Source organism: Anticarsia gemmatalis, chromosome 18 (genome assembly GCF_050436995.1).
Source record: "Anticarsia gemmatalis isolate Benzon Research Colony breed Stoneville strain chromosome 18, ilAntGemm2 primary, whole genome shotgun sequence".
NCBI lineage: Eukaryota > Metazoa > Arthropoda > Insecta > Lepidoptera > Erebidae > Anticarsia > Anticarsia gemmatalis.
In genome coordinates, this window is record NC_134762.1 from 694,198 (window position 1) to 714,864 (window position 20,667).

The following is a 20,667-nucleotide window of genomic DNA, read 5'->3' on the forward strand; positions in this document are numbered from 1 at the left end:
CCACTATTAAAAGTTGATGCAATAAACTTGATTTGATGTTTAGAAACGAGTGTTGTTTGATCGTAAAACGAGACTTATACTTACATATTCATATTATTATCCTTGCAAAAATAAAGAATTATCGGGCCCATACGTTCATGTTTCATATCGACTAATGTCAAGGTCAGCAGTATATCGATATAATCTGACTCATACTTCTAAACATAGGTAGTCGATTTACATCAGACTGACGTTTACCGACGTGGGTGTGACTCTATGGTTGACCTGCCAACGAAGATGTTTACGTTCCGTGTTAGGTTATGTTAAATAATATATTGTTCTTTTTGATAATAAGCCGATAAATAATACCAGATGTGTGTACTTAATACAGATTTAATGAAATAATACAGTTTTCTGATACTAGTGTATATGGCCGGCGGATAAAACACACTTTTTACAATGTTTTGGCAATGGTTCATGTAAGTGTTTTTGTTATTGTCTTATTTATTAAAATTCTCATAACTACTTTATTTAATACCTATAAAGTGATTAAATACTGGTTATACTACATTTGGGGAGACAGAATATTCAATAATATCGACAAAATTCGAAAATAACTCGATATAATTAGGTGTAATATTTTTTACACTTTATGGTTTCCTCATACAAGCTTATTATTTTCCCTGTGTTTGTTACATGGAATTGCACTTAGTATTATCTGTACAACTGATAAAGCGCGATCTAGAACATTTATAATTCAGAAAACAAGCTACAAGTTGTTAAAAGATTAACTAAACCTAATTTATTATTTTGATAACATTTAAAATTATGAACCGCTGAATCAATAATAATAATCAGTTTATGTTAAATATATCAATGCAGAGAATATTCTAGAGTTTAAATATTATCTGTAAAACATTTGAATCAATCAATCAGTTCTTAGAGAAATGAAACATCATAAAATGTAATGTTTCAGAAAATTAAGCTTTGCCATGCCATATTTCACATGATTTGAACAATAAGTTATCTTAAGAAATAATGTCTTAAGTTGTCTATTTACTAAATTAAGCTTAGGGAGCAGTGATAGCCGAGTGGTTTAAATTGACACCTCCCACGCAAGTGGTCGCAGGTTCGAGCCTGAGGCAACACACCAATGACTTTTCGAAGTTATGTGTGTACTAGAAATAATTATCACATGCTCCAACGGTGAAGGAAAACATCGTGAGGAAACCTTGCATGCCTAAAATTTGTTTAATACATTTATTGAGGGCATGTAAAGTCCCCAACCCGCACTTGGCCAGCGTGGTGGACTCAAGGCCTAACCCCTCCCACATTACGGGAGGAGACCCTTGCCCAGCAGTGGGACATTAATGGGTTAAAAACAAAAAAAAAACAATAAAATATTAACCCCCCATTTGATACATTTAGTAGTTAGGGTAGTTTATCTATTCCATAGTGTTTAAACTCAAAAAAATAAGCTATTGAATAGATAATCTACTGCTAAATGTACTCAGATACCAGGGGTTAGTGTTTGTACAGAATTTTTCTTATTATACTTCCACTCAAATTCAATTTCATTAATTAGTGTCTTATTTTCTTTGCAGCCTTATAGTAATCCTACCGCTAATATTCATAGCGTTCCTTCTCTTCTGTACGTTTGTGCTGATACCTTTCGCTTTCATCTTCGCATCATGGTACATGCGCATCAAGGAACGTAAGCTGGCAAGACGCAAGCGAGATGGAGCTAATGTGGCCTTCTTCCACCCTTACTGTAATGCAGGGGGAGGGGGTGAGAGAGTGCTCTGGGTGGCGATTAAAGCTTTGCTTGCGAGGTACGTATTTTGAGCTAAAAATTATTATTTTTATAGATTAAACTGTTATGTTTAATGGTGATCAGTTTTTATTATATTAAATTTATCAAGGTAAAATAAATTATTTATCATTTTACCTTGATTTAAAATTATATTGGGAATACCCAACTATTATCAGAAATTACTAGTATGTATGTTCATGCTAAATATTTGTGAAAATGATAATTTGGACAAGTTTGGTTTAACTTAATTCAATTAAATTTAGCAGCAACAGCAGTATATTGGCTAAATGAGTCATTTCACTTAATTATAATAAAATATTGAGCTAAGTAATACTTTTCCAGGTACCCAGATACAAACATCTTCATCTACACAGTAGACACAGCGGAACCACAAACGATACTCAATCGAGCACAGAACCAGTTCAATGTTAAAGTAGAAGCTTCCAAGATCACCTTTGTACGTTTGAGCATGAAGAGAACTATTGAGGCTGAGTCATACCCGTACTTTACGTTGTTGTTCCAAAGTTTGGGATCCATGGTGCTTGGGATGGAAGCCTTTATGAAGTTGAATCCAGGTAAAGATTAACTGGTCAATTTTGATGTAAATATTTTACCAGTAAGTTTGTTATGATAGTACCAAGTTGCGCCCTTTGGTCTCTGCTTACACCTTTAGGAAAAAGATGTCATTCCATATATATGAATGTATTTTACGAGCCTCAAAAAATGCCCACATTTGAGCAAAAGTATAAGGTGCCGCCAAACAACTTTAACACACATTGCTGTAGAAAGCGAACAGAATGTAGACTCAACACAAAAACCATTTAATTGACTGGCCAATCGGTGTCAAGTTTCGTCGTCGCGTCATACACTTCTTTGCAACTATACGGTATACTTAATATACCTGAGCATTTTCCAATACGCGATATTGTTTATGTTGATTCGCCAACATCTAAATATTAATCATGAGTTCATAACACATCTCATCATCTGTGCAAACACTAATATTTCATTACTTGTTTACTTACTTAAATGAAACGAGGTTGAAAAGGTTATAACATGGACGAATCACTATTATTTACACCATACTAATGTTATAATATTTATAGAATGCCGTAGAGTGATACAAGTAAGCATCGTCTACGCAAGTGACACCTAAAACCATGCTAAAAATTGTTTAACACATTTTCTATCGCATATCTCATTATCTAACACATATCTTGACGGTGTAACAAAGTCTCCAACCTGCATTTGGCCACCTGAATCCTCCCTTGTTTGAGAGTAGCTCCCTCGTTTGGGAGTAGGGAATGCAATCTCAAAAATTTCAATGAACATAACAATTTATTTAAGTTACTTTTCCCTTCCAGACGTATACATAGATACAACAGGCTTTGCCTTCACGTACCCAATATTCCGCTACCTGGCGCAGTGTCCGGTGGGCACGTACACGCATTACCCGACCATCACGGGCGCCATGATGCGGCGCGTCAAGCACCGCATCGTGTCGTACAACAACGCTAGTGTTATAGCCAGGAACCCGCTCTTCACGTGGGTTAAGCTGCTCTATTATAAGATATTTGGATGGGTGAGTGACCTTTTATAATTATTCTGGTTATTATAGGATAATATCTGTGTAGTAAGATATTGAATGACCACGTGTGTTGTCCAAAGATGGTTAGGATTTGTGTTTTAGAATAACCCCAGTTTTGATAAGAAAATAGAATAGAAGATAGGAAACTAAGGTATTCCGCACGTGCTATATGTCTGCGAATATACTAGATGAAAAAACTCCAAAAACTTATTAAAATGGACAGATTAATTTGTCCAGAATTGGGCACAGTTAGGGAGAGGTCTTATAGTTGTCAGGATCTTGCAGTAGGACAGTACCACGTCATCGAAAGGACGAATCCTTTAATGCAGCCACGCTTTCTTCGAAGTCAAGCTATGTGGTGTTAGTGGGACAATATCCAAAGTTTTGAATGACTTCGCAAGTCTACGTAAGTCAATAAAATGAATGTTATAGATAACTAGCTTTTACCTGCGACTTCGTCCGCCACCTGAATTTTCCCATGAAAATGCGTCATTTTCCCCTTTCTCGGGTCTAAAATATCTCCGTATCAAATTTCATGCAAATTGGTTCAGTAGTTTAGGCGTGATTGAGTAACAGACAGACAGACAGTTACTTTCGCATTTATAATATTAGTATGGAGTATGGATAACGTGTTGTTTCAGTTGTACGGTGTGGTGGGTCGGTGCGCGGACGTGGTGATGGTGAACGGCACGTGGACGGAGGAGCACATCAACGAGCTGTGGCAGATACCGCTCAGCACCTTCAGGGTCTACCCGCCGTGCGAGGTCAGTACAATCACTCACTACTACAGGCAATGACAAACATAGGACAATGGGTAAGGCAATGTACTTGCAATCGAGAAGCTACAGCTATACGTCTAATTTGTTGTAATTATGACGTAAATCTACTCCTAATACAAGCTTACCTGTTGAAGTTTTTAGGAAAATGATAGAAAATTCTCAAAATTGCTATTTATTCCTACTAAAGCCTAAAGCCCTAGTAGGAATGTCCCTACCAATTCATATAATAACTGCGGGACGGGTAAATATTTAATATTTTTGTGACATGTGAAAGATTTTATACCAGGAAAATGTGGGTACTTGCATGGTAATGTCGAAACTAACCGCTAGATGTCACCACTCGTATTTCTTATTTTTGTAATGTTATATAAATAAATACGTTTTTGTCCAGGTGTCAGAGTTGAAACAGCTGCGGTCGTTGGTGAAGGACTCGGACCCCATCCGTATATTGTCCGTGGCGCAGTTCAGACCGGAGAAGGACCACCCGCTGATGTTGCAAGCTATGTACGAGCTGAGGAACCTGCTGGTTAAGAACGAAGTGCTTTGGAATAAGGTCAGTTGTATTTTTAGAATACTTAGTTAAGTTGTCACCTTGTCGCACCGCAACTATGGGCTAAGGTCTTGGGTTCGATTCCTATTATTAACAGTTTTTATGTGCTATGATGATGATCTTATTAAAAGTAGTATATTTTTTTGGTTGAGGGAGCTCTGCAAAACCATGCGAACAATTTGTCACAAATGAGTACACGGTTCGTTAGGTTTCTATCAGTGAGCTCGTGAGGTACCCAAATATCTAGCTTTTTTGTGTAGAGAAAAGATTTTATGACAAGTTCATACATACTATAATGCGAAAAGACTTTTTCCCGACCTAATAAACAAAACCCTCCTTCGTTTGAGAGGAGACCCTTACCCAGCTGTGGGACAATAATGGGTTAAAATAAATGAAATACATAAATCTATTTTATTATTTCAGATAAAACTAGTGCTAGTAGGCTCCTGCCGTAACGCGGTGGACGAGGAGCGCGTGCAGAACCTGAAGGACCTGGCCAAGCACCTGTCGCTGGAGCACAGCGTGCAGTTCGTGGTCAACGCGCCCTACGCGCGCCTGCTGCAGCTGTACCAGACCTGCAGCCTGGCGCTGCACGCCATGTGGAACGAGCACTTCGGCATCAGTTCGTATACTATCGTATACTATATTTATTATTTCATTTTATTGTAGTTAATCTACGCTTGTCGAGGTTGTTCTATGGATGGGTGACCATGTACCATTGTACATATTGAGTTTCTCCGTCTTTCGGAAGTTACGTCACGTTTGATTTCCGTCAAAAGTGGTACCATTCGATATAAACTAGAACAAACAACTCGTCTTCGGATAATTTTTTTGGTTCATTGTCAGAATTTTATATTTTTTAGAGCGAAGTGGAGGAGTAATACTAGGAAGGCTGACCCCCACTACCATATGGGGATCCTAGCACAGAAATTAAATGTAAAAATGAATATAATGACACAGGCGTGGTGGAGTGCATGGCGGCGGGGCTGATCACGATCGCGCACCGCTCGGGCGGGCCGCTGGCCGACATCGTGGAGAGCGCCGAGCCGTCGCGCACCGGCTACCTCGCCGCCGAGCCCGACGAGTACGCGCGCGCCATACTGGAGGTCATCGCGCTGCCCAGCGACGAGAAGAGGAGGATCGTTGAAGCTGCCAGGTTATTGCTAACTATGATAGTACTTTGAAGCTTTTCAGTCCCTATTATTTAGAGTTGTAAAGATAGAAAAAATAAACTATTTATGTCCAAGTTTACAATGCTTTTGAGAACAATTGAAACACTTGGTGTTGTCTGTATCTAGTGTGATATTGATAAAAACTTGCCATTAAAATTTTAGATAAAAGGAATCTTCAAAAAAATCTTTGTCAGCATAAAATTCCTATCGGGGAAAAAATACTGAATCTGGACAATTTCTTAAGCTTATTTTCGCACCCAAAATTTTTACAAAGTTGATCGACTTGACAAAACTGTTCATGTTCAGTTAAGCTACTAAATTATTCGGTAATTCATTTACGCTTTAGTACTCAATTACTAGCCTAGTCCTAGCCTATGAACTAGACTTCAACTGGCCGGTTCTTAGTGCGCTATGTAACTTGATCTGTCTTTGTCCACAGAGCATCGGTGGATCGTTTCTCAGAGATGGAGTTTGAGAAAGCATTTCTCCGCGCCGCGGAGCCACTCATAAGACTAGACTAGATATTATTATATATACAAGTACATAATGTTCCATTAGATGTAAGTGTACACTATTAATAAAGTTAAACCAAAGTTTATTACAAATTTTATTCTATAGAATTTAATTATGTTGCTCTTATAATCTAATAACTTAATAGAGAACCTTTGGAAACAATATTTATCTAGATTATTTGTCATAAATCTTGGTATTTCCAAATTCAAATAAATGAATGAATTGACCAGGACACTGTCACTTTATCATTTTTGCGAGTCACTGATGTTCTAAATTCAGAATTTTGTATATAATTATAGATAGGCGCCGAAATAAATTATTTTAAGCTTAAATTGAGATATAGTGAGTGATGGTCGTAGGTCTATTTATATTTTTATTCAGATGCTTCAGGTCTGTTTGTGTAAATAAAATGTAGCAATAGTAAAAAATCATTTAATATACAACATAAAGATAAATTTGATATAATATGTATACAAATATAATGCTTAAATTAAATAGCAGTGGAATGTATCTACGTGGCGACGCTGCCCACCCTGTCTCTAGGGATCAACCTTAACTCGGAGCCGTGCTTCAGGAACACATTGCCTAGAACAAAATATACTTTTACATTAATATACAGTGTATATAACAGTTAATCACATGGTCTTAGGTTTTCCCGTGCTGTGTAGTTGCTATTTAGCTTTGATTTCTATTAGAATGCTTTTAATAGTAGCCTGGATTTGGTGTTGATGTTATGCTGTTAAAAAGACTTTTAAAAACAGGCCAGTCTTTTTGACTTGCCTGTTTTTAAAAGTGGGCGGCCAGGTATGTAAGCTCACTTATACTCGAGTAAGACGGAATTTAACGATTTAATACAAGGATCTACAAAATAACACTGTTATAAGATCTAGGATTCGAGTTTTTGAAGAGTTTCGTTTTGTAAGAGTAATCTCTGATCTATCACACTTGTATGAACTAAAGTGGATACTGAATAGTGGCTCTCACCAGCTGTCTGCTGTGGGTTGATGCCGATGCCGTCGTCCGTGATGATAGCACTCGTCGCCGGCTCCACGCGGAACTCCTCCGCCGCGAACTTCAGCACTGCTGTGAACGGCGTCGCTTCCGGCACGCTCAATCTATGAAGAGACCCCAAATAATGTAGTATTATAATCAAAAATACATAATTTGTGTTGTGTCGATGTTTTCACAGGGTCTACTAAACAAATCTGTTAAATATAGCAAGGTGATACTCTATTTTCCATGGAAAGAAAAAGGCTAATATTTATTTATATAAATCAAATGAAATACCGAAATGTTTGACTTTTGAACAACTAAACTCAACTGGATAATCTTTTTTTTAATGTTTGTATGGGATAGACGCGATCAAAATTCGCACAGGAATGGAATTTTCATTTTTTTTTTCAAAGAAGATGGGCCTTGCCACAATTCAAAATATAAAAAGTGAATTGTTAATGTATAATCAGCTGTCATTCTATAGAAATGTGTGCATAGCCAGACTTCAGCTTTCTTTTGGTTGAAAATAAAAAACGATCATACAAAGTAGAAAATATATTCATGAAATATTCTGCCAATAAGACACATCACTATCATAAGTTTGTACAATATCTAAAAACTGTGATTTCAAACATTCATTTGTGTATATCTTTTGCACTATTCCATCAAGTTCTTCTTTACTTAAGTCTATGTAAAATGACTCTGCCGTCATACACTCTCGTATTAACTTACAGCAATCAGACAATGCTTCAACTATGTACGTAAAAATATCAGAATTTTCTAAACACATTTCAATTAAATACCTATCATCTACTTTGAAAAGTTGTCTCCAAAATTGTTTGAATACAATATCTTTACTTATAACTACGCAAAGAAATGCATCGGCAATAAGTTTGACCGCATTTTGATACTGCGAGTCATTGTTTAAAAGGCTAACTACTAACACTTCTACTGTAGCCTGACTACAGTTTTTGATTAAGTCTATGACACCAGAATCACAATTACACAGTTCTGACAACAACACTTCACTTTTAAACTTTAATATTCTATCATGTGGTATCTCTTTGTCTAAGTTTTTTAGTAATGTCTCTTTAGATGCTGCTTCAAGCATCAAGTCTGCTAAGCAACCTTCTAACTTGTCCTCAGAGAACAATTCTAAGAACAGCCTAAATCCAACATCCATTTGGTTTATCTTTGTATTAGAGTTAATTATTTTCTTAAGTATATATTTTGGTGGATCCACTAAACAGTCTTTAAGCAAATCTGATATATTTTCACTGTCATTTAATGCTGACATAAATTCGGTAACGAGTCCTTTTTTGTGCAGTTTATCGAGGCATTTTTCGATATGCTGAGATATTAGAAAAGCATTTTTAATTTCTTCTTCACTTGTGTCATTGTCAGGCCAGTTGTTTGACTGACAGAGGTCAATATAGTCTTGGAAAAAGTTGAGGAACTGTTGTATGACAGCTGTGTCCATGACTAGACCGTGTAACTTCAACGTAGAGCCATGGAATGTTCAGCATCTGTAGAAGAGAAACTGAATTGACTATTATGATTTTACGGTAAAATAACATGCGTCACTTGAAAGAGCTCTCTACGTTGAAGTAACAACGGTATTTGTGATAAAATACAAGTTAAAACTTACACTTTGAACGGCAGTTTCGGGTCAGAAGTTAGGGTAATCTTGAAAGTCACTTTCGACCTGAACAAAGGAAATTTTGGAGGTAAAAAATTATGAAACTCAATGAGAATTACATTAAATATTAATGTACTAAAATATTCACTTACATATTTCTAAATATAGCAAATTCCCGTTAGAAATACTAAATCCGAATGTTTCAGAAATTCACATGAAAATAAAGTGACGTGTGACACGTTAGTTGTCTAAATGTCAATGCCATTGTTGTCAAAATAACGTTTTGTTTCATGATCATGCGAAATAGTTTTTCGTGGTTCGTTTATTACATTCCAAAAGTCATATTATTAATTCTCAGACATACAATAAAATCTAATAAAACTGAAGTTGCATTATTTCTAATAGATAACTGTTTGTATCAGATAACCTTTATACTAGATAATTTGCATGAGCATGGATGTGTTTTTAAACATTTCAGTAATGTCACTTTGACGGCCAACTGATCAATAAATATTCAAAGTAGGACAAAACTTCTTTCCAAAATATTATTAAAATTTCAAAATAATCAAAAATGCTACTTAAAAGGAATCTAATAGAATGTACAACAATAATCTCGTGTACTGGAACATTAATATGTGTGCTGTTGAACTACGTAACAGATATTTCACCAATAACTGGAATTTGGTTCCCATTATACATTCTAACATTATTTATAGTGTCCTTATGTGTTAGTTTTAAGTTTATCCAGTGGTTATTGAGGTTGAACAAGCCAATAAAGTATGATTTGGAGGGTATTATCAAGGATTATCCGTATCTTACGTTTTTGTCGCGAGTGTTGCCTCAGTCTCGTCGACCACCGCCGTCTGAGTGGTGTGAGTATGATACAAATGAGTTGAGCGTGATCTCGACGGTGTTGGAAAGGAAGCTGGTGTCTTCGTGGTATGTGCCGTTCATCTCGCAGGAGATAGGTTTCCCGTTTGCTTGCAAACAGATGCTGGATCAGATTATTGGGAAAAGTTTTAAGGTGGGTACTTGTAAAATATTAAATTTCGTGAATAGTGCCACTAAGTTATGTATGTGTGTTAAATAAGCTATTATACCTGTTTATTTTGTTTACAGATTTCCAATAAAATAGAATCCAAAGATGTATTTGTAGACTTAAGCACAATACTAGCATCACACTTGAAAGAGTACCAGAAAGCTGTGAAACGTCACGAAAAGACACCAACTAGTGCCATAGATACTCTTTACAAGAAATCACATCCAATATTTGATGAGAATAACAAAAAAATACAATCAGCTGACCATTGCACTAACATTTTACGTATTGTGTTCAAAGAGTTAGTTCCTTGGGAACTATGGGACACTCCGCACTCAGAACTACTTGTACGTATTCTATCTAAAAAGTTAGACAACTTTATTGACAACACACTTGCAGACCCGGAATGGTTAAATGACAAACTGTTGATGATATTGAAAGGTAAATCAGAACCAAATGTAACAGAAGAACGAAAAGAAACAATTGAAATTCCTCAAGAAATACCTTTGGAGAAGAAAGAAGAGTCAGTCATAGAATCTACGTTAACATCGGAGAATATCAAGGGTCTAGTATTACCGAATAATGTGGAAGGTAAAGAGGAGCCCCTTGTCGAGCCATTAGCTGATATTGTTGAAGAGATGCCAGTGATGACTACCGAGCCTGTAGATATTAAGACGTCACCAGTGTTGAGACAGAGACGAGGCAGGCAAGGACGTAATGAAGTGAAGATTTACGATAGAATTATTGAGGGTAAGTTTGAAATTTCTCCTCTGCTGCCTCAATGTAACATTTTGAAGGGAAAATAAACTGACCAGATTTTTATGCAATTTTCAAACTCATCAAGTTAGAATTCAGATTTTGCTTACTTTATGAACATTTCTTTGAATTCACTGAATATAACATTACAATATAAAAAAAAATGCACATTCATGCAAATCAAGTACCATCAAGTTAGTTAATGTAAATTCTAAAGAAAGAAATAACAACTGTGTGTGTTGTGTGTTCAGGCAGTGTGAAGACATGGGAGACAGACATAGACCTGCAGTGCATCAGTCTGGGGCAGGACCTTCTAGCGAGCTTGGACGGCGAGATCACGCTGAGCCGGCTGTGGGGACAGGACGCCGATGCTGACGGCAGCCCCAACCCGCCGCGCAGCAAGTCACCACAACCACTGTGGTTTGGTATGTTTTACTACTATTATTATTTGTAGTCAGATAAACCATACAGCTGTTTTCTCATGGAGTAAGTATGTTTAGAGTTTTAATTGACCATATTCAATCATTAATATTCTATAGATAGTCACGCTTTTTAAGAGTTAAATTTATAATAAAAACAAACTAGACGACTGTTTGCGGCCGCGCGCAAGGCAGCTTATTCATTTGGAAACAGGGTCCGAGATTTAATCTAAGTACTTATTGCTGCACACTATTGAACAAGACTGCCTTTTGTTTACTGCCAGAAGTATACTGGACATCTTATGATTTTGATTGACAGAAAAAATGCGTAAAAGTAAATCGAAGATTCATTAACCCTCTCACAGGTGAAGAAGAAACAATAGAAGTGGACCCAATAGACTCAAGTCCTCACAAAGACAAGAAGGAGAACAGCCCCAAGCCCACGGAGCTGCTGAAAGACCTTCAGACTACCGTCAGTCAAGCCAAGACGAAGATCGGCGACCTACAGGTGGAAGCCAAAGTATTAGATGTGCCCCGCAAGCAAATCTCCAGTGTATGTTGTTTGCACGATACTTTCTGCTTACGCTTTGACTATTAGATGCTGTGCGTTATGTTAGTAGTCGTTTTTGGATTATGTGTGGAGCATGGTATCGTTTTTGTAAGAAACAAACGGTGGTAAGCCAACTTCTATGGATAGGATATAAACATCGCACTGAAAAACATCGCTTTTACGCGATCGAAAAAAGGCCTTTTGCTTCGCCTTTTGTGCTTGCAGTGACCACCCTACGAGCACAAAACTAAAATGTGAAAATTACACAATACCTACTTGTGAAAATCAACCATGATTTTCATACGATTAAGCAGATCACCTACCGTTGTTTTAAAAACTTTGTTTATTTAAATATCTATACATCATTACGGGTAAAATATCAATATGTCGACACTGGTGTAAACCTACTGCAACAAAACTTTGATAGTTGCACAATATACCGCATGTAACCTAGCATGGATCACTTAACTCTTGCATGCTGTCAACTAATTGTGTAGTTAGTATTACAAAAGCACGTTAACCTTAAATAATCGAATGTCGCGACTTACACAATATAGTCGTCATAAATATATCTACGGCCGCGTAAACCTAAAAACACACATATAGTCATCTTGCCGCCCACCGGTTACTGAAGACTAGCAACTGCGCACTGATTCATGGCAATGCTGATGGTAGGTATTATATTCTGAAGAATTATTGTTCGCACTATAATTATTAATATTCACTGTTATTTACACAATAATATAACTATCAGCCCACAGACATAGTTCTGCAAGGATGGAGCCCGACTGCAACATAACATTTTGTTTTCACAATTTTTTACTATTATTACCATCACCATTTCAGTTTACATAAAACCTTTATTAATACACTTTAACCAATTTCACTTATCATCTTAATATGGGTGGAAAGTACATAAATGTAAAAATACGTTCACTAGATTTCAATTGGTAGCTACCAAAAAAAACTGACATGCATTAACGACAAGTAGTTCCCGAGAAAAAAAATACACCTTATCGACAGATTTTCCATGCATAATAGCAGTCAAAATGTCATATTTTATTCTTGGAATCAAGTGCTCGATAAAATCTTCATTTGCTTAGTCAAGTGAAATATTACATTTTAAGCACTAGACTGAAAAACACAACCAGAAATGTAATTATATCACTTTAATTCAATATCATTCCAGTTATTTCATATTTGTAGTTAAGAATGAACTATAAATAGGGTAAGAAGCTAGACACAATATAAAACCTAGGCGTCATGTTTGTTACAATGTAGTTTAAACAATTGACACAGGACGAGGCGGCCGGCATGATGGAGGGACTGCTGGACTTTGGCATCGCTGGCTTGAAGAAGGGACTGCGCTTCACCGGCCTTAGTGATGACTCGCAGGTACGTTCATATCCTACTAATATAATAAATGCGAAACTTTGTGAGATGTGTGTGACACTCTTTCATGAAAAAACTGCTTAAGGGATTTTCATGAAATGTTGTTATAACCTAGCATAAAGTTTATAACCTAGCCTTTTTCTTATATTACGCCGGGAAATCTATTCACGCAGACAAAGTCGCAGGCAGAAGCTAGTATTATGCTTTTATACTTATTTATTGAAGTTTTGCAAGCATCTGTCTTCCACACAAGTATCATTTTGCTAGCCGATATTCGACTACTACGACCAGCCAACAGTGTGTTTATATTTTATAGTGTCAGTGAAAAGTACAATATACACCCTTATCTTGTAGTTTCGATAACCCACTCTGGACCAGAATCGTGTACCTAAACCCGTACCCTTATCCCGGGAGGAGACCCGTGCCCAGCAGTAGGATGGTAACAAGTTTAATTTATGTAATGTGTATTTGATATGATCAGGAGAAGTCACCGTCGCATCATAGATCTGACAAGACGCCACCGTCGGAGGTGCCGCGGCCCAAGCCTATACAAGAATTCAAAGATGTTCACGCTAATAACAATCAGAGAGGTAAGCAAACTGATCTGTTACTCGCGATCTTAATTTATAATATTATAAGCTTTTTTCATTAGTGTATTGCCTAGTCTGACTAGTATTATAGTACTTAAAAAAAAAACTTTTTACTGGGGCATTTCTACCGCTATCGATTTAAAGACAAATGTATCATAAAGAAATAAGCTTTTAAGCGGATTCTACAAAAAAAAATTATTTCAAGTAGTTTTAAATGTCGGATTTAAGTTTTTGTACCAAGTGGCGTTCTTTGGTCTCTGCGTTCCTCTATGGGAAAAAGGCATGTTAAATGTCGCTAGCCGATGCGACTGACTGGAAAAATCAGGCTATAACTTTATTGTATTACTTAGTGAATAAATGTTTTTTTATTGTTCAGATGACAACGCTTCCGTGCCGCCATTACTGAAACAACAACGTGTTATATCACAAGACAGCGTGGTAAGTAATGATATTGCTTGTAATATTATTTCACGTACTTCAGTCACAAGGCCATACAAAAACCTTATTGTGACATAAAATGGAACAAACGCGTTATATTAACCGTATAATTATTTGTTAACCTAAAGGCAAATTTTTTGTTTTTTTTTTTTTTCATTGATGACTTACCTTTATGAATAACAAATAGGACATGAATCACTGAAATTGCTCACCCATCAAACGGAATGACCGCGCCATAGGATGCTTAACCTATGCCATAATAGCGTTTCGACTGCTATAAAAAAACGCTATTGAATAGATAAACTACCGCTAAATGTACTCAGAAACCGGGGGCTACTGATTGTTAACCGCCTCAGTTGCATATAACATTTGCGTGTTTGTATACAGCCGTCGCAGGCCCGCAGCGCGGCTCGCTCGGAGCCGGTGCTGGTGCCGCTGGCGGACTCGCCCGAGCCCGAGTACGAGGAGGCCGCCGACCTCTCCACCAGCATCGCCAAGCTGCGCTGTCTGCTGCAGCAGCGCGCCGACGCCAGCCCCAGGTAAACCATCCTTTGAATTATTATTGTACTAGGAGACTTCGTTTGCGACAATATTTCCCGGGATACAAGTTTTCTATGTGAAATTCGGGTTGTCAACTATCTGTATGCCAAATTTGATTAAATTTGTAGTATTGTCGAGATTGAGATAAGTATCCAACCAAATGCCCTTAATCCACTGATCATTTACCATACACTGAGCTACTAGCTATAAGTTCCATAATTTTAAATAAAAAGCCCCTAAATAAAATTAGAATAAAAAAAAATCATACATACCTTAACCTGAACCTGTGGCACTGAGAGACATATAATAAAGTTTGGATACTATGGCTGGTTATTTTGTTACCTATAAATAGTGATATTCTAACATAGTTTGTTGTTGCAGAGCGGAAGAAGTGTGGTGGGAGAGCGCGGAGGAGACGCGTGGTCGCACGCACCACCACCACTCCACACGACCGGTCGACACCGCCACACTCGCAGGTACCTAGCAATCATTCTCTAGCTAGGTACTTTCTTTTTTTCTATTCTTGCTGCTCAGCGCCCATTATATCGGTATGGTACGGCGAATCAAGACTGTCTTGGCACACCGAGGTATTCTAAAGAGGAAGCCTTTAGCAGTATAAGACATTAAAATATGCTTTGATATTAATGTCAGTTGCAACGTGGCAATAGTTCCTAACTTAGTCTAGGGATAAGGCTCTTGCGGTGGCCTTCCTAACTTCTTAAGCACGTCTTAGCATACTTGAAACCTCGTCAATTATTTATTGCTGTTAGTGTTATTTGCACGCAGGTTCATATGCTACGATTTTTGTCGGATAAGGGTCCTCTCTCGTAATGAGGGGAACCTACGTGCACGTCGCGAAAGTGAAACCGCTCTTTGAATTTTAATATAAGATGTATTTGTTACAGACGAGTATGACATGAACTTAGAGAGAAACTCCTCACCGAGTCAGACTTCTAACAACATGCAGAGACTTGACAAGTAAGTAGATTTATTTAACATTCACATATTTTTTGTGGAAATAGTATACCCTTAACAGAGAAATGTAGGTGAAAAGACCGGCAGCTGAAATGGAACTAGGCCGGACACATAATCCGCTTGCATCGGGAAATGTGGGCCCACATCAACCAACTGGATGCCAGAGGATGGTCATCGCAGACACGGGAGACTTAAACGGAGATGGCGGGATGACCGGGACGCATTTGGACTGGTCAGATCTTGCTACCGATAGGGTGATTTTGGAAGGAAAGAGAGGAGATCTATGCCCAGCAGTGGGACACTCAAACAGACTAGTAAAAATGAAAAAAAAAAAACGTCTCCCACTGCTGGGCAAAGGTCTTCCTCCCGGAATGAGGGAGGGGTTAGGCCTTGAGACTACCACGCTGGCGGCCAGCGGCAGACCAAGTGTGGATACTTAATTTTTTTCGTATTTGCACTGTGTATTATATTTATTATGTGCTCCCCACATCAAAAACCGAACCATAAATGTAACGGGAGCTACAGCATTAGACGTATGTGTCAGGTTGTTCCAGCGCACGGTGACGGGAGTGTTCAACTCCATCAAGACGGCCGTGGGCGCGGAGGGCGAGGAGCCGCCGCGGACACTCCACGACTGGACATATGTCTGCACCAGCATTGAACTTAGTGTGAGTAATTATTTATTATTATAATATAATAACTAGTTAGTAACCTCTACGTCTTGGTAGTTGCCTAGATTTGTTTTTGTATAAATATTTATATTGTAATGTTGTATATGATGGAGAGACGAGCTTGACTCCTATAACCCAGATTGGATACAGACCGCCGGAGATCGTTTGCAGTGGAGAGCTATGGGGGAGGCCTTTGCCCAGCAGTGGGACGATACAGGCTCAAAATAATAATGTTGTACATAAAAAGAGAAAGTAAAGTTGTGAAATCTGTTTTTTTTTATAATAATGGATCGGTTACATTCAGGTTATTGCAAGTAATGTCGTATGTAATTTTAACTTCTCACTTGCACTAACAGGTTTTAAGAACAATTTACTATTCGGTCATTGGTCACCTTTCTATGATGTTTTTGACTATGAGGTAGTTTTCATATTGTTTTGTTGTTGAGGCCGGTTAAGTTGTACTGCCGTCCTCTAATTATTATGCCGTTATCTACAAAAACAATGTTTCGAGATATTCGATAAAAAAGCGCGAGAAAAGAAATAAAAGCTTTGCATATTTATTTTCTCGCGTCTTTTCGCGAATATCTCGAAACATTGTTTTTGAAGATAACGGCATTATAGTTAAAAGACGGCAGTGTAGTATAACGTGGTGCTGCAGGTGTGCGGCGCCGTGGCGCGGCTGGTGGGCGGGCGGCGCGCCTACACGCACGTGGACGCCGCGCTGGACTCGCTGCAGCAGCTCGCGCCCGCGCCCGCCGCCCGCCCCGCCACGCCCGAGGACTTCGGTATGTCGCCAGACGTTACTTCTCTAAATATGACAGATTTTCTGGCTCCAAAATTAACGTAATTTCAAAAAACTTTCATCCTTTGTTCTACACCCTAAGTGATTCCGACATCAAGAAGCGCACCCCTTGTCTAAAATTTGATGTTTCATCCTCCATAGTTAATGATCTACGATGATTATCACCAAGTCATACAGCTAGTCGATCAGTCAGTCAATCAGTCAGTGCTTGTAATGTAGCATGTGTGTGTGTCAGACGAGTGGTGCGGGTCGCGCGGCGCGTGCTGGTGCGGCGCGGGCGCGGCGGCGGCGGGCGCGGGGCTGGCCACCTCGCACGTGGCGCACCGCCTCGCCACGGTGCTGCTCGCCGGTATGTGCCTGGATTATTTATAACTAGCTGATCCTTCGCTTGCGTCCAATAAGAGAGAATGGGTGACATTTTTCCCCGTTTTTGTAACATTAATTACTGGTACTCTGCTCCTTTTGGTCGTAGCGCGATGATATATAGCCTATGTCCTTTCTCGGGTATCAAAATATCTCCATACCAAATTTCATGCGAATTGGTTCAGTAGTTTAAGCGTGATTGAGAAGATTTTTTTTAGTAGCAGACAGACAGACAGACAAAGTTACTTTCGCATTTATAATATTAGTATGGAGTATGGATATACAACGTACCGCTGCAATGGCTTATTTCCTTCAACGTATGGGTAGGGCTAAAGGTCCTTCATGTCATGTATAGTACAATAATTTGTATTATTATTATTATTAAGTACCGACTTATTCACAATTAACTTTATTAAAAAAATTCCACCAATATTGATCCAAACATTAATAAACCTGTGTTTTTTTTAAGTCGTCCTATTAAATCACTTGCTAAAAAAGCTATAGTTTACGGTTTTTCTATCCAAATTCATGATTTTCTTTCAACATTTGTGTCTAGATCTAACAGAGTCCCTGCTGGAGTGTTGGCTGTCGGAGCTGGGCGCGTGGCTGCGGCGCCAGGTGTTCGCGCTGTTCGAGCAGGTGTCGGAGCGAGACGGCAACACGTTCCCCAGCTCCGACGCCAAGCGACGCGTCGATATCGACGAGACTTGCCGCGCTGTACTTGATAGTACTCCTGGTATGAACATAACATATATTATTAAGAAACTATTACAATTAAAAACGCGTGTAACTGTTTATCACGTCGACTCGAGTACGACTACCAAGTTTGGCAAAGTCCTATTTCGATATTTTCATACTAGTCTCGCTAATATCCCGAAATAAATCAAAATCAATCCTTTGTACGCAACAAAATATCTTAATAATTTTTTTTTGAATAATGTACCATTTATCGTACTAGCTGATCCCCGCACCCACCTATAGTCTAGGTTAAATAAATCAATGTTCTGGGGTTTATTCGATTCTGAGGCCTTCAACTTCAACCTTGTCAATAATGGTCTTAAAAGACAGTTCAGTGGTATAGTCGTGACAGCGTCATAGATAGACTTTAGCATTTATAAAATAAATATGTTTGTATGTCCATCTATGTCCAGGTCTACTGAACGTGTTCGGTGAAGAGACAGTATCAGCGGCAGCGAGGTTGCTAATAAGCAGCTTCACTCACAAGGAGATCAACAAGGATCTCATCTTCCGCGCCCTGGACCTGATCGCCGGACACTTCAAGAAGGCAGCCGGACTCCGCAACCCCTCGTTTGATAACAATTAGTATTATTACTATAACTGTAAGTAATTTTATCTCTGTTTTCGATGTATATTCAGCCAAAGATGTTGACAACATTCTTAATTTAACTAATATAATAATATTGATGGACAACGCACAGCCGAAACTACTGAGAGAAGAAAGTTGAAATATGGTATGAAGGTTCCTTAGGAAGTGTAGAGGAACACACAAGAGAACATTTTTGACAATTCTTCCACAAAGGGGGTCAAAAGGGGGAAATACTTTGATATAAATGTTATAAAAACGGGAAAACTCACGCACGTCCACGCGGGTGTCGTGGGCGGCCACTAGTTTTTCTATATTTCATCAGAAGCTGGTGAAACCAATTCTGAACCTTCAATTTTTTAACTTTTTTGTTTATAAGCGTAGTGTAAGCTATTTAGTTAACCCGTGTTTTGGATTATATTACTGAGAGATCGATACTCTGTTTTTAAGTAAGACTACTTAATTTCGTTCTTTATTTATCTTTTGTTTTATTTTTATGCATTTCATAATATTATTTCAATCATTCTTCTAGGCAGGAGCTTATTTAATAAAGACCTCTGCTATTAATTGATTCTGCCTTAATTCATTAAAAATGTACTCAAGGCATATTCCTACTTAATAATGTTCTAGTCTCAAAAGATCTGTTGAAAATGTTATTTTAAATCATTCCAGTGTTAAGATTAGGTTTAAACCAATGTACCTAAATATCTGTATATTATAGAAATAAAAAAAATTATGTATGTTCAATAAAATTGATAAACCATGCGATTTTGGATTTACTTATAAATGATAACTGGGATTACTGTTTTGCCGACTGAAGGTACTTTAATATTTTTTTTATTGCTATTTTAAGAAAAACATTTCTTTTGTGATTGTTTTCGTGTGATATTATAATGCAACGGGTTTTAAGCGCGATTGAAAATTCAAAATTATGATTTGTTTGCCCGACGTTTCCATCGAGTTCGATTCTAGCACACTAACACCTAGAAGTGTATGCAACCACAGATTACGAGGTCTTGGGTTTGGTTCCGTATGGTAATTATTATCTGGGGGCACGGAAGTGCCCCCGCAAGTCGAGCAAAAAAAAAGCGGCACGGCCGTAACATCCTTTTCTCGAAGCAATTCGGGCTATTTTTGACACCCCTATAATTTCGTTGTGGATAAAACAAGAAGCCTGGATTTTCAGCAACTAATCAGTCATGGTATAAACACGGTATATTTAAAATTTCAGTCAATTTGAACCAGTAGTTTAAGAATGACAACTTGTTAAAATTTTGAATTTTGTCACTCACTGATTCACTGACTCACTGACTCACCGATCATCAAAAGTCTAAGGTACTTCTAGCAGACTTAGAAGCTTAAAATTTAGAATACAAATAGGGTTTAGTGTCTTAATCATGGGAAAAATTTAATATTTTCTAATTTCGGTACAGTTTTCTAAATACACCAACTGCAACAATAACTTTGTAATCCCATATAAATGTATAAGATTACAAGGTTACATTTGCAGTTAATGAATTATTATTACTGTAGAAAATAAAATAAATAGGTGTAAATAGGTACCTACTATATGAGGCATAACGAGAGGGGGTAAAGGGTGGATAAGGGTTTTTAGCCCATGAAACTGAACAAAATTCCCTTAAGAAAATATGTTGAATTATGAAAAAAAAACGTCTTTCCATACAAATTGGACTTATGTTCGCTCTACAAAAAGAAGTGAGATGCCATCAAAAACATTCTGTAAAAACCTCAAGTCTCGCCGTAAAAAGTTGTGAGATCTAT

General features: G+C 37.9%; 3 protein-coding genes across 5 annotated transcripts; 2 read left to right on the plus strand and 1 right to left on the minus strand.

Annotated features, from left to right (window-relative positions):
• Positions 1-241: 241 nt before the first annotated feature.
• Alg11 (ALG11 alpha-1,2-mannosyltransferase) lies at positions 242-6,486 on the plus strand. Its single transcript, XM_076125961.1, has 9 exons — positions 242-458; positions 1,584-1,811; positions 2,135-2,367; positions 3,157-3,374; positions 4,022-4,144; positions 4,551-4,712; positions 5,133-5,331; positions 5,670-5,865; positions 6,321-6,486. The coding sequence occupies exons 1-9, from the start codon at positions 439-441 to the stop codon at positions 6,400-6,402; spliced, it is 1,461 nt and encodes a 486-aa protein (XP_075982076.1). The 5' UTR covers positions 242-438; the 3' UTR covers positions 6,403-6,486.
• A 326-nt stretch (positions 6,487-6,812) lies between these two features.
• On the minus strand, positions 6,813-9,311 carry Ufm1 (Ubiquitin-fold modifier 1). Of its 2 annotated transcripts, XM_076125964.1 has the most exons (4): positions 9,179-9,311; positions 9,036-9,092; positions 7,379-7,509; positions 6,813-6,979 (listed from the first exon to the last, which is right to left on the minus strand). In XM_076125964.1, coding segments are annotated over exons 1-4 (264 nt in total). In that variant the 5' UTR covers positions 9,181-9,311; the 3' UTR covers positions 6,813-6,905. The 2 variants fall into 2 exon arrangements, with proteins under 2 accessions (XP_075982079.1, XP_075982078.1); XM_076125963.1 differs by lacking the exons at positions 6,813-6,979; positions 7,379-7,509 and adding an exon at positions 7,928-8,913 and having other exon boundaries at positions 9,179-9,274.
• Positions 9,312-9,524: 213 nt separating this feature from the next.
• On the plus strand, positions 9,525-19,650 carry LOC142980602 (uncharacterized). 2 transcript variants are annotated; one of them, XM_076126073.1, is made up of 15 exons: positions 9,525-10,050; positions 10,146-10,815; positions 11,073-11,246; positions 11,606-11,793; positions 13,090-13,185; positions 13,664-13,772; positions 14,149-14,210; positions 14,598-14,749; positions 15,132-15,226; positions 15,656-15,728; positions 16,270-16,393; positions 17,055-17,181; positions 17,434-17,547; positions 18,118-18,297; positions 18,713-19,650. In XM_076126073.1, the coding sequence occupies exons 1-15, from the start codon at positions 9,598-9,600 to the stop codon at positions 18,883-18,885; spliced, it is 2,790 nt and encodes a 929-aa protein (XP_075982188.1). In that variant the 5' UTR covers positions 9,525-9,597; the 3' UTR covers positions 18,886-19,650. The 2 variants fall into 2 exon arrangements, with proteins under 2 accessions (XP_075982188.1, XP_075982189.1); XM_076126074.1 differs by having other exon boundaries at positions 11,606-11,748.
• The last annotated feature ends 1,017 nt before the right edge of the window (positions 19,651-20,667 follow it).

Bases quoted from the DNA above. Each gene is read 5' to 3' on its own strand.
- Alg11 (XM_076125961.1), top strand. From the start codon at position 439: ATGTTTTGGCAATGGTTCAT. The intron at 459-1,583 runs GTAAGTGTTTTT...TTTTCTTTGCAG, and splicing joins ATGTTTTGGCAATGGTTCAT to CCTTATAGTAATCCTACCGC. The intron at 5,866-6,320 runs GTTATTGCTAAC...CTTTGTCCACAG, and splicing joins AGGATCGTTGAAGCTGCCAG to AGCATCGGTGGATCGTTTCT.
- Ufm1 (XM_076125963.1), bottom strand. From the start codon at position 8,867: ATGGACACAGCTGTCATACAACAGTTCCTCAACTTTTTCCAAGACTAT.
- LOC142980602 (XM_076126073.1), top strand. From the start codon at position 9,598: ATGCTACTTAAAAGGAATCTAATAGAATGTACAACAATAATCTCGTGT. The intron at 13,186-13,663 runs GTACGTTCATAT...TGATATGATCAG, and splicing joins GCCTTAGTGATGACTCGCAG to GAGAAGTCACCGTCGCATCA. The intron at 18,298-18,712 runs GTATGAACATAA...ATCTATGTCCAG, and splicing joins TGTACTTGATAGTACTCCTG to GTCTACTGAACGTGTTCGGT.